Source organism: Martes martes (assembly GCF_963455335.1).
Source record: "Martes martes genome assembly, chromosome: 5".
Classification (NCBI taxonomy): domain Eukaryota; kingdom Metazoa; phylum Chordata; class Mammalia; order Carnivora; family Mustelidae; genus Martes; species Martes martes.
The window spans coordinates 49,119,916-49,133,378 of NC_137892.1; the positions used below are offsets into that span (position 1 = coordinate 49,119,916).

Sequence of the window (13,463 nt, forward strand, 5' to 3'; positions counted from 1 at the left end):
TAATATTGTAACATACATTCATTATTGTTAACCCATGGCCTTTTGATACATTTTTTAACAACTATGCAAGTACTCAAATCTCTGATTTGTGCATTAGATATTGCACTGTAACCTCATTCAACAAATTTAAATTGCTAATTTCAACCAGGATTATAGAACATTTTATACCAAGCACTGCCTCTGGTTTTCCTTAATATAAAACATGGATAGCTACATTGCTTTGAAGCATGAACAGAAAGTCTAGATACTTTCCCTTTTAATATTTCTCAGTTCATATAAATTTTCACAAATCGTATCCATTCGTGTTGATTTAAATTTTATCATTGTCTTTCTAGAATATCAATGCAATCTTTGAAATGTATTTTACTTTGTATTGAGAAAGGAAATCTACAGGACAGCATGTTCTTCTCAAGTAGGAAAAAGTTGTGTGTGTTACAAGGACCCTGTTGACTTACGTAGCTTCTCTTCACAGCCAGGGTATGAAATGGTCATATTATTAGTATTTAGGGAAAAAAAAATATATCTCTACTTCACATTTAAAAATTAAGCTGTATGCTTTGAGGAATCGGTGAAAAGTAACAATCAGATGTTGATAGTATTGAATTTTTTATAAACTGTACCTGACATTTGTCACTACATGCGGTAGGCCTTTTTAGAAGGTGACTGCCTTTCTTCCAAGTAGTTCTGACGGATGAACTGGATGTATTTTCCTTTCTGAGTTTAGCGTAGGACCACCAAATCCCAGGGCAGGAATACATGATTTTAAAATCTTTTCAGGAAGAATGAAACCTGTTTGCAAAAAAGTGTGTTCTCTTTTAACTCTCCTTTGTAGATTTCTGTTAGAACGTTATAAAAGGAGTACTTTAAGTTTGTCCTCCAGGGAAAGAGACCTGCCGAAACATAAAATATTCACCATGTATTTTCCAAAATGCCTATTGCTTGTAGATCTTCCATCAAGGCAGTTAAAGGGCACAATTCAGAGCTGTACCCAGTGCACATTCACACATACACACCCAAATGTGGTTTCCATTGGTGCATTTTGCTTGCGTACAACATTAATTTTAGTTTCTATGTAGCGAATTAAAATTTAATTCTTAGAATTTTAGCTAAATGCAATTTATTTTCATTTCAGTCAGTGTTGTTGCCTCTCTAGCCCCTCTGATGAAGCATAGGGATTAAGCCACAAGGGTTACAGCAGTGAGCAAGATAAATATCTGCCATCAAGTCAAGTCTAATAAAATTTCTAATGTTAAGATTACATTTATTTACACACACACGCCCACTCTCCCCAGTGTCATGACATTTAATAACACCAAAGAATGAATTTCAGTACAGGTGCCAACACACCGGGCAAAGGCTGGGGTCAGCAGTTATGGGCCAGGCAACTGACCAGCACTCCTACCTTGAGGTTCACTTGGTATCACTGATAGGGTTTTAATAAGTAAATGCCAAGGTATTTTAAAATATGCTGTGTCTATAGTTTGTTTTCAAACCAGTGCTAGGTATTTTGAGGTGATGATCTTATCCGTTTATTTACTTATTTATTTTAAACTATTTCAGTGTCCCTCACAAAGCAGAGCATGGACTGAAATTTCGTTTTCCATACTTCAAGAATGTCTGGCATGCTTTGAAAATAGGCGGTTCCTCCAAACGTTAGACATAGAGTATGCTTATGTAAAATATTGAGCATATGGTCCAATGACCCAGCAGTTTTACTCCTAGGTGTATACCTAAAAGAAGTAAGAATGTATGCCAGTACAAGGATTGGTATGCCGGTGTTTATAGCAGCATTTTTAATAATAGCACAGAGTGAAAAGAACCGAAATGCCCACCAACTGGTGAATGGACAAACAAAGGTGTAGCTCTCCATCCTGTGGAATGTTATTCAGCCATAAAAAAAAAAAAAACACAAAAAACAAAAATCTATGGTGAGCCAACAGAGGCTGCCTTCCTCAGGACTGACCCTCAAAAGCATTATGCTAAGTTAAAAGAGAGCCAGAAAAAAGGAAGTATATATTGTCCAGTTCACCTTACTAGAAATTTCCAAAATACACAATAAGAGACAAAAAGTAAATTGATTAGTGGTTGCCAGAGGCGGGGAGGAGGGGAGAATGGATAGTACCTGCTAATGCGTATAGGCTCTCTTTTGAGAGTAATGAAAATGTTATGAAGTGAGATGGGAGAGAAGGTTACACAACTCTGAATATACTAAAAACCATTTAGTTGTCAACTTAAAATGAGTACATTTTGGGGTATATGAATTAGATAGCTTAATAAAGCTGTTTAAAAAAATGAATATATGCTGAAGAGAAGTAAAAATTTAAATCATTAAAATGTAAAAAACAAATGGGAGAATGCAAAGTGATTCAGAAAGTGGAGTTAGTTGTTTTACCATTTTGTTTAGATTAAATGTCTCCCTTTTGTCCCCTTCTTCTACGTGTTGCTTTTGAGGAAAATATCTATTTTTTTTTAAACCTAAAATCAAACAGCCTTATATGTGATTCTAATAATGTAAAACACTGGTGAAGGGCTAGTCTTTGCTTTGGAGAAAGCCTGTGCCCTGATTTTCTGACTAGCTGTTTCCTGCCCTCTCCTCTGAGATCAAGTCTTGCTTGGCCCGACCACCATATGTCTGTTCTCCGTCTGCCCTTTGGCTGCATACCACCCAAGACTGCTCTTCACAGATGGCCCCTGAAATTCATTGTCCTTTCCACTAAGCAAGGTCTGACAATACCCTCTATTCATTCTTCACTTTTTTTTTTTTTAAACCAGCATCTGCTATGTACCTACAGTTAGTCCAAGCATTATGCTAGTCCTTTTTTAACTTCAAATCATCATTTTCTAACCTCAAAGAGTTATTTTCATCATCCTCTCAAGCCAGGGGGCAGGGGAAAGGTGGGGAGCCACATTTCATCCGAGTGTCTTCCCTTAATTTCTCTTACTTAGTGACATTCAGGCAACTACCTATAGTTGCAGGGGTGATGCTGGTTTATGAAAGCAAAATAATCACTTAGAATTGTGTTTAAAATGGTGAAGTAGATTGAGCTTGATTCTCGGTACATCTTTATGGTAAATTGTGATGTCAGGGGCATCAGAAAGGCTTGCATATCCTCATTGTCTCAAATATTCCAGTGCTGTCCCGGGGGTTCAATTTCAAATGAATTCTACTTCTTCTGACATCGTGGTCTTCTCTTGGTACTTTAGTTTCTTGAGTACCTCTGATGGCTGGGGGTTCATGACAGACACAGGAGTGAGGCATCTGGCCCGGCCCTTCTGCCCCTTGGAACTTATAAGTTGTCCTTGGGCTGCCTCGATTCTATCCTGGAGGTTTGTTCCATTAGCATTATGTTATGAGACACCACTCTCCTGGGAGGGCAGCCAAAGGCAGGGTGGCACAAGAAAAGCATAAAACCCAGCTAGCTCTTTTTAGCTTATCAGTTGTTCTCACTTTTGATGTGTGTTGGATTTCTTTCTTTCTAGCAGCAGCTGGCTACATAAGCTCAAAAAGTCAATGAGTTTTGTTAATGAAGAAAGGAAGGAAGGCAACACGCTTGTACATCAGAGAACCACAAGAGACTGAATCTGGGACAGAGGGCCCAAGTGGCCTGCCATGATGAGCACAGAGCCTGCATGATGCTAGTGACAGGGAGGGGGCAGGGGGCAGCCGAGGCTGGACCAAGGGCCAAGGGCCAAGGCAAGGAATTTTGCCAAATCCCACTTTCCTCTCCTGAAACAAAACCATCTTTACAGTCTGCTAATTTGGATATGTGAAGAAATGTATTCTGCTTCAACCTATGGACAATTACTTATTTTTAAAAGAGTATTTAAATTTACTCCATCAAAATTCTTTTATATCTTGCGGAAAATATAATTCTGTGGCTCTTACGATTGTATTTTGTTCTCCATTATGAATTATTTAGAGCGTCCTCTCTTTTAAGTGTATACCAAAACATCATTAGAGGTTATCTAATAGCCAGCTCATCATTTCATTCCCCCAATGAGGCTTGTGGGCCAATTTTCACCCTGTTATACTCTCCAGAATAATGACACTAATTTGGGATCTTGCTGTGGAATTAAATGCTTATACAGATCCCACCCCCTCTGAGACCATAAACATCTGCCATAACATTTCTTATAGCCAAATAACCCTACTATTACCAGGATGACTGAGAAACCATGAGTGGAATACAAGAGCTTAGGTAGTGGCAGAAGTGTCCTGGAAAATACTGTATCACTGGTAGTTTGTCATCTTAAGAAATTTTGGCACCATTCCAAATAGCCATCCTATTATTATTAGATTCTCCATTATTTTTTTTCAAGGATGGAACTATAATTAGGCAACCATTTAGACTATGAGATAGTTGTAGACCTTCTTAAGAAGTATTTGCAACTTGGGGCACCTGGGTGGCTGAGTGGGTTAAGTGTCTGTCTTCAGCTCAGGTCATGATCCCAGGGGCCTGGGATCGAGCCCTACATCGAGCTCCCTGGTCAGCTGGGAGTCTGCTTCTCCTTCTCCCTCAGCTGCTCCCCCTGCTTCTCCTCTCTCATCCTTGCTCTTTCTCAAGTAGATAAATAAATAAAATCTTTTTTTAAAAAAGTTCTTAAAAAAAGTATTTGCAACTGTTGTTAACATACTGATAATATCTTATGTAGCTTGGTCCCTTATTACATGCATGCACTTCTCTGGGTCCTTTATATGCATGATCTCAATCATCACACTGACCATCTGAGGTGATTATTCTTATTCTTACCATTTTCCAAATAAGAATACTGAAACTGAATCAATTGTCAAGCAACATTACATGTCCAGTGAAGAGCCTATCAGAGCTGCACACTCAGTTTTTCTGGCTCCAGAACTCCTGCACATGCCCATGCACTGCCCCTGAATAGTCTTCAATGGTCCGACCCTTGGGGATGGAACAGGCAGCAAAAAGTAAATGTGAAAGGATCAGAGGTAGAGTTGAGTCCTAAGAAGAAACGATGCAAAATAAGGGCATAGAGAGGGATGAGGTGGTGAGACAAGAAATATCCTAGGACAAGGTGTTCAGGGAAGACTTACTACAAGGTTTTGGGGTAGAGCCATCCAGAGAGCCAGCTGAACATGACAGAGAATACGTTCTAGCTAAGGCGTTCATTCTTGGAGAAAGGAACTGCCCCCCAGAGAACGGGGCCAATGGGACTTTATGCAAAGGGCTCATGAAGTATGTGGCAAATTAGGAGGAGACTAGCATAACATTGCCTCCAGTCTCTACTGGTCGTCTTGAAGCCTCTCATCTCTTGTCCCATCCTTTTCCCCCAGCTTGATTTCCTTTGAGATCTCCTTTCTTGCCAGACATCTTGCTGCATCTCCTCTCATGTGATAGCAGCACCCTCCCTTCCTACTTCCTTTGCTAGTGCACGTCCTGCCCTCACTCTCTTGGCCTGTCCATCCAGAGTTTGCAATACTTCTGGTGAGCATCACTCAGCTGGCCTCTTGTACCTTCTGATGCTGCTGCTTTTTGTCCAAAGTGTCCTTCTCCACTTTAGCCAAACCCTCCACTTTGCCCCATCCCACTCTTTGTTAGCAGATGGCCTTGCCCTGTACTTTCTGAGAAAACCTAGGCCATCATGAATGTACTTTAACTTCTCATTTCCATTTTTAATAATTATCTTTATCCTTACTCACCTCCAAATCCTTTGACAGTCAATATGTCTCTGTTTCCAGGCAAAGCCCATCTTTTTACCTGCGCTCTTGGTCACATCTACCGCCTACTCCATGGCCGTAGTCTTTAAAATATTCTTTCTCTCTTCTGGTTCTTTTCCCAAAGGTTCTTTTATATTAAAATTCTTTCTTTCTCTATTATTGTATTTCCCTTCTAAAACATAGTTTGTATTCAGTGTCTCCACTCTGACAACCGTCATTCACTCCATGCACGGCAGCTGCCCTCATCACGCTAAACAAACAGCATGGGCCAGTTCATCCATGCCTATCCAGTCACTAATTCCAGTTTTTGCCCCTCCATGCAATTACCCTTTCTGCAGCTTTTCTCACTGTGGGCCATTTCTCCTCCCTTGGTTTCCCTAATATCACTTTGTCCTGGCTCTTTGCCTACATCTTGAATTTTTCCTTCTTGGTTTCATTTGAGTACTTCTCTTTCTCACCTCACCCTTTAAATGTTGGTGTGTTCCAGAGCTCCATTCTTAACCATCTTTTCCTCTTACACTCTTTCTTTGGGTGAATTCACCCATCCCCATGGTTTTGCCTTATGACTTCCACATCAGTATCTTCTACCCAGATATCTCTTGTATAGGCTACCTCAACAAATCCAAATTTCTATTGGATGTCTCTCTTTGGATGTACTTCAAATGCCTGCAGCTCCCTTAGCATATTTGAAACTAAGTAAAATACCTGTGAGTTCTCCTGGGGTTCTCTTAACCCTTAACCTTTCTCCTTTCTACCTTCTCCCTTGTGCCATCTCAAACCCCATGTCTTTAGGGATTTAAATATATTAATTTTATGTTTAAGTTTTTTATATTTGCCTTCTACCTACTTCCTCCTCTGCTTCTCACTTTGATTTAGGACATTGTCCTCTTCTGTATGGTCTACTGAAATACCATCTCATTATCTCCCTTATTCCAGTCTGGATCCCTCCAGATCTCCCTGCACTATTGCACAAGTGATTTTTTGAAAATATAAAATAGCTGATATATCTCCCATGCTATTAACTCTTCAGCGATCCCCCATTGCTGGCATGAAGTCCAGACTCCTTACAAAAAGTGTATCGCAATATCCTGACCTAGGCTTCTGCTTAGTTCACACAGTGTTAAGGTAGGGCTTGGAAACATGACACCCTCATTTTGAGGCATATGTAACAAATTTTGTTCTTTCTGAAATTTAGTAAGAAAACAATGGCTTTCAAAGAAGAGATATGTTAGAAGTCTAAAAAATATTGAAGTATTTAAGAAAGCAATTGATTTCTATACATTGATTTTGTATCCTGCCACATTACTAAATTGCTGAATGAGTTCTAGTAGTTTGGGGGTGGAGTCTTTTGGGTTTTCCATATAAACTATCATATCATCTGTGAAGTGAGAGAGTTTGACTTCTTCACTGACAATTTGAATACCTCTTATTTCTCTTTGTTGTCTGATTGCTGTTGCTAGGACTTCTAATACTATGTTGAGCAAGAGTGGTGAGAGTGGGCATCCTTGTCGTGTTCCTGATCTCAAAGGGAAGGCCGTCAGCTTTTCCCCATTGAGGATGATATTCACTGTGGGTTTTTCATAGATAGATTTTATGAAGTTGAGGAATGTTCCCTCTATCCCTAGCTTAAGATGTGGTCCATATATACGGTGGGGTAATATGCCTCCATCAGAAAGGAAGAATACCCAACTTTTGTATCAACATGGACGGGACTGGAAGAGAGTATGCTGAGTGAAATAAGTCAAGCAGAGAGAGTCAATTATCATATGGTTTCGCTTATTTGTGGAGCATAAGGAATAACACGGAGGATATGGGGAGATGGAGAGGAGAAGGGAGTTGGGGGTAATTGGAGGGGAGATGAACCATGAGGACTCTGAAAAACAATCTGAGGGTTTTGGAGGGGCGAGGGGTGGGAAGTTGGGTGAGCCTGGCGGTGAGTATTATGGAGGGCACATATTGCATGGAGCATTGGGTGCGGTGCATAAACAATGAATTCTGGAACACTGAAAAGAAATTTAAAAAATAAATAAAAAATTGAAAAAATATTGAAGTATATTTAATTAGTAGGTATTCTGCTAGCAAGACAACTGGAGAGGGACAGGTCACATTTGGAAAATGTGAGAATGCAAGAAGCATATGGAATGAAAAAGTCAGAATGGGTTTTCAAAATGGAATTCTGTTCTACATATTATTTAAAAGACGCTGTTGTTCCTGTACTGTACATAAAGAGAGATAGTACCACTTCAAACAATTCCATTACTAAAATGTTCCCAGTTGTTACTCTTTACTCCATGTAGGCAAATATAGTCTTCTGTTATGATAAAAATTTTATTAGCCAAGCTATCTACGAAAGGTTTTATGTAGCAGATTCTTTCTTATTACCTCAAGATTTATTGCTGAATTTGGGCCAACCTAGAAAAATGTTACAGTCACTTCTCCAAAGATAATTGTAGACCAGATAGTCTGGCCAAATTGTTCTAATTTTGAAATCATAGTCATATATTTTACAGTTAAACTCTTCTTTATAAGCCTTCTGTGGGCTCTTAGGAACATACAAAATTAATTATAAATTCTCATTAATTGTTTAGTATTTATAAATCACTTTAAAGAATAAAGAGAGGTAGCTATGCTAAACATTTCTACAGTAATGAAGCAAATATGACAAAATATTGACATTTATTTGATCCAGGTTGAGGAGGGTGATATAAATGGTTACACTATCCTATTCTTTATTCATTCATTTTTGATAAATTTTATAATGGTAGTTTTTACCTACTAATGGGATTATCTTACTTTTCCAAGTGTAAGAACTGCTGTATAGGGGCCTCTGAATTACCTATTAACATAGATCCCAAGTGGATGGATGCGTTGTCCATTCTAACACAATACCATTTTGTGCAAAATCATGAACTTCTAGGGGTGCCTGGGTGGCTCAGTCGGTTAAGCACCCAACTCTTGATTTCAAGTCAGGTCATGATCTCAGGGTCATGAGATCAAGCCCAGGGATTTGTGCTGAATATGGAGTTTGCTTAAGTTCTCCCTCTGCCCCTACCTCCCAATCACATGCACTCTCTCTCAAAAAAAAAAAAAAAAAAAAAAAAAAAGAAAGAAAAGAAAAATCATTAACTTCAAATACTTAGTGAAAATAAAAAGTTTTGCTGGTCTTCATGGTTAATGTTTCCTGTGTATTCTGAAATAATTATTTTATTTCTCCAGGACTTTTCAGCATGGCATAGATGATTCTGCTTCAGATACCATAAAACCATTTTTCAAGCAACCACTGCATTGGTTTTCTTGCATATCACATTTCTATCCTTCTTTACTCAGGTGAGAACCTCTAAATACTACACTATGTATAATTCTGTGATCCCTTTAAAGTTTAATGGAAACTTTTATCCATGGAGGTAAATGCATCTCACAGAAAAAACTTACAATTTTTATAGTATGCAGGTAAGTAAAAAGTATTACTTCTCTTTTTATTAGCCCAAGGATCCAATATACAAGCTTCATAATCATTCTGCTAACTTACAGCTTTACTGTTGTAATGGAAAAATATGAATTTTTGGAATTTAGTTCTATTTTAGCTAATTGCTTAGCCATTTTAAAATTCATCTTTCTTGATCTATGACTGGAGATTTGACAGTTCTCCAACTAATTATCGAAAAAATAAAGGCAGCAAAACTGGATAATTCATGTAACAAACTAGAGCCTTAGGAAAAAGTTGAGAGAGAAGAAACTTTAAAAAATTATGAATAGGGTCTTTCACTTTTATTATTTAATTAACAGCATTCAAACATTAAAAAATCATTTAAAGCATGAAATATACTCGCAGAATAATCTGATGACATTTTGTGGCATTATATAGAATGTCAGTTTGATTCTTTGCTGAATATATCACTGGAAAGTACCTTTCCTTGGTATCTGTGAATAAATATATCATGTATAGCTGAAGGAGATCCTGTTAATTCCTATACATTCTTGATTCATCTTGGAAGTACACCATCAGTGATTTCACTCTCTAAATTGAGTAACTGTCTCTCACTCTTGAGGAACAAGAGTCCTGGCCATAAATAGATGTTGTGTAAACCTTGTACACAAAATCTCTATAAACACAACAAATAAATCCTGTTACCAATTAAGTCGCTGTCTCCATATAGGAAATGGGGAATCCGAGATTAGTGACACATAGACTCTACCTTCAAAGACCTTAGTGTATTGTTGTTACTTCACTTACGAATAAAACATTTTCACCGTCTCTGATGAATTCCTTATGATTGATTCCTAGAAACAGAATACCCTCAGTACTCTGTCATCTCAGCATCCAGTAGCTTGCATGTAAATAGACTCACAGCATTGAGAATTAAATAGCCAACTTTTAATACTCATTACTACAAAAATAAGAAATTAAACAACTGAATCTTTTACAGTGTGAATTAAACAAAAAATCTGTATTATTTTAAAGAGTTTCCAAACTTCTCAACCTATTTGTTCTCCGTGTTTTCAGAGTTTCTTTAATCTATTAGTATTACTACTTTTTTTTTTTTCAAGATTTTATTTATTTGACAGAAAGTGAGAGGAAAAAAAGTGAGCAAGGATCCCAATGCGGGACTCAACCCCAGGGCCCTGGGATCATGACCTGAACTGAAGGCAGATGCTTAACCAACTGAGCCCCAGGTGCCCCAGTATTACTACTTTCATCTTAGTCTATAACCATTGAGATTATCCCCATTCAGGTGTTGCTCTGTAAGATTTCCACCTTCAAGCTCATTCAGTCCACATAGAGGCCTGGAAAGGCAGCCTGGAAATGGATTTATCTTTCACATAGCCTCTTCTTGTGTTTAACGTCTTTCTCTCTTCTATACTTAAAGCAAGCATAAATGTAATAAGACTTTTCTTTCTTTCTGCCTCTGTGTAGTAATCCATGTCCACCATTATCCTAACATAAACATTCAAACCCAGAAGTCACTACTCAGCCCATAGTAGAAATGAAGCTTGGTACAAGCTTCCCAGAGAACAGTTTAGGAAGCTGTGTCAAAAACCTTAAAAATATTTATTCTTCTTTATCCAGAAATTTCATTTCTAGGAATTGATCATAAAGAATTAGTCAGAGCAGCTGATGAAGCTTTGTTTGGGAGGCTAGCCATTGAAACATTGTGAAAGGAAAAAATGGAAATAAATGTCCCACAGTATAAAATTAGACAAATCAATTATGGAATAGTCATATGATACATTACTGTGGAGTCATTAAAAGGGTCGATTTTGAAAAAATTTAATGACAAATAATTTTTATTTTTAGTTAAAGGGAAGCTTCCATTAGTCATTATGACAGCATCAAAACCAGCCTGGTTTTTCCGGCGATAACTGTGTACCACACATTCTAGGTGCTTCATGTACATTATCTCTTTAAAACATCACACCAGCCTGTGGGGCACCTATTTCTTTGCTGCTTTCATGGAGAGTAAAGTGATACGTAGGTGGCAACTTTCTGAAGAGGACCATGCTGGGTGGCAGACTCTGAGCCTAGGCTTGTCTGCTTCCAAAGTTCTAGCCTCTGACAACTACACCTTCACCTGTCAGTGGGAGAGCAGATGTTCAGAGTGTGCATAAAAACAGGTATTTTTTAACACATGTTAAAAGTATGTATAAAAAATCTAGCATGTGCATAAAAATAGGTGTGAATAAAAAATCCAGGATGGCCAGTTATTTATTATGTAAAATCTCTTTTTATGTACTAATGTATTAGTGCTTATGTACTAATCTATAGTATATATGTCCAAGGGAGGGATCTAGTATGTGGATTCCTTAAGCTTGCTAAGGGTGAGACCCATGTTTCCTAGGGGATGAATAGTATTGGAAAGTGGGACACAGTTGAAAGTGTTGAACTAGGCCATACTACTTTACATATAGCATTTAAAAAGTATGTATAGAAAAGCAAAATTGAGAGGCTATATATGCTGGGGAGCTCATTGTTTTTATCTTTGTTTGCAAGCAATTTTAATTTTTTTATGTATTATTTTCCATATTTTCTGGATTTCATATAATAAAAATGATTTAATTTTATAGACTTTTCTGGACTCACGATGGGGTTCCATCCTGACAAACTCATCATAAGTTGAAAATATTATGTTAAAAATGCATTTGATACACCTAACTTACCAAACATAGCTTATTAGCCTCACATACCTTAAATGTACTCCAAACACTCACATTAGCCTGCAGTTGGGCAAAATCATCTAACACAAAACTTATTTTGTAATTAAGTGCTGCATGTCTCCTGTAATATCTTGACTACTGTACTGGAAGGGAATAACAGAATGACTGTATGGGTACAGAGTGGTTGTAAGGGTTTGGGTTGTCTACTCTTGTGATCCCCTTGTGGCTGCCAGAGCTGTAGCTCATTGCCACCACCTGGCCATCATGAGAGTATCGGACGGCCATATCATAGCCTGGGAAAAGGTCAAAATCTCAAAATTTGAGGTGTGGTTTCGACTGAATGCATATCGCTTTCACACCATCATAAAGCTGAAAAATCATAAGTAGAACCATCCATCGTAAGTTGGGACCACCAGTATTAAAAGTTTTTCAAAGCAGAAAGAAACCCCATTTTTTATTGCTCTTTTGTTCACATGGCTTACCCTCTAACCTCTAGGCAAATGATTTCTAGCTTCACATCTCCAACTCTGAGCACTACCTTTACCCCCACATTGTATGTCCAGCTGCTCATATTTTTGAATGACCCACTGTTGTTACTGGAAATCCACTATGATGTCCTTAGCTGATCCTTCCTTCTACTCTTCCCTTGTCCCCAGTGCATAGTGTCTTTTGGATTAAGAGTGTCATCCTTCTTAAACACTTCCAGGTGGAATCTTGATGATAGTTTCATATTGATCTCTGCTTTGCCTGTTCCTAGTGTATTAGCATGTTCAGTTGATTCTTTCTTGACAGTTCTCTTAGAACCATCCTTTCTCTCCAACACATTACAACAACCCTAGTCCATTTTACTATTATTTAACATGTTTTAGACACTGTTTTAATTATATCACTGCTCAAGAATTTGGTGTAGCTTCTGCGTGGCCCACTCTGGCTGGCTTATTACCTGGAGTACCCAACAGTGTTCTCTACTCCCATTGTTAGTCTCCTTTCTTATCTCTTAAGACACAGTTACTCTGCACTTCTCACTGTTCTTATTTTTAGTCTCAGCTTCAGATCTTTATTTATGAAGTTTTCTCTCCTGAAATACCTTTGGTTCTCTTCTTTGCTTCTCAGAATTCCCTTTGGAAGGCAGAGGATGAGCTCCCCTCCACTGAAGGCAGTACTTTCTGGTAATTATTCTCTGACAGATCCATTGAATATGCTTAGAAAGACATGATCCATGTGACTTAAGGTCTAACACTCTCAGAACAGTGGTAGAGTCAGAGGAACCCAGGGTAGCAATATAAAAGTAATTTTAGATAACTCAAGGTATTGATTTGCATTTGTGAAACATTTGCAGTGTGAATTGCACCTGGACTACTGCCGTGTGACCTTAAAAATCCCCACCTCTCCATCCATTTCCCTCACATAATATCTGCTGTTTCTATGTGTTCGTCACCCCCAAATTATACCTCAAAACTCCCTTCCTTGCTTTAGCAAATAAATAAATAAATAAACTGTTCAGAGAAATACATGGGCTGGATAATGACAAACTAAAAATATATAAAACTTTTCTCTTTTGGAAAAGGTGTGGTTGAGAGGAGAGATGACTGAAATATCTAATGTTATGAAAGATCTTAGTAATTTA

General features: G+C 38.0%; 1 protein-coding gene across 1 annotated transcript in view; it reads left to right on the forward strand.

Annotated features, from left to right (window-relative positions):
* Positions 1 to 13,463, forward strand: part of KIAA0825 — a gene marked incomplete at its 3' end in the record, with an annotated part of 203,430 nt that overhangs the window by 138,024 nt on the left and 51,943 nt on the right. Inside the window, exon 12 of the mRNA XM_080804280.1 lies at positions 8,900 to 9,010. Coding sequence (XP_080660406.1) covers positions 8,900 to 9,010 — 111 coding nt within the window. The remainder of the gene's footprint in view (positions 1 to 8,899; positions 9,011 to 13,463) is intronic.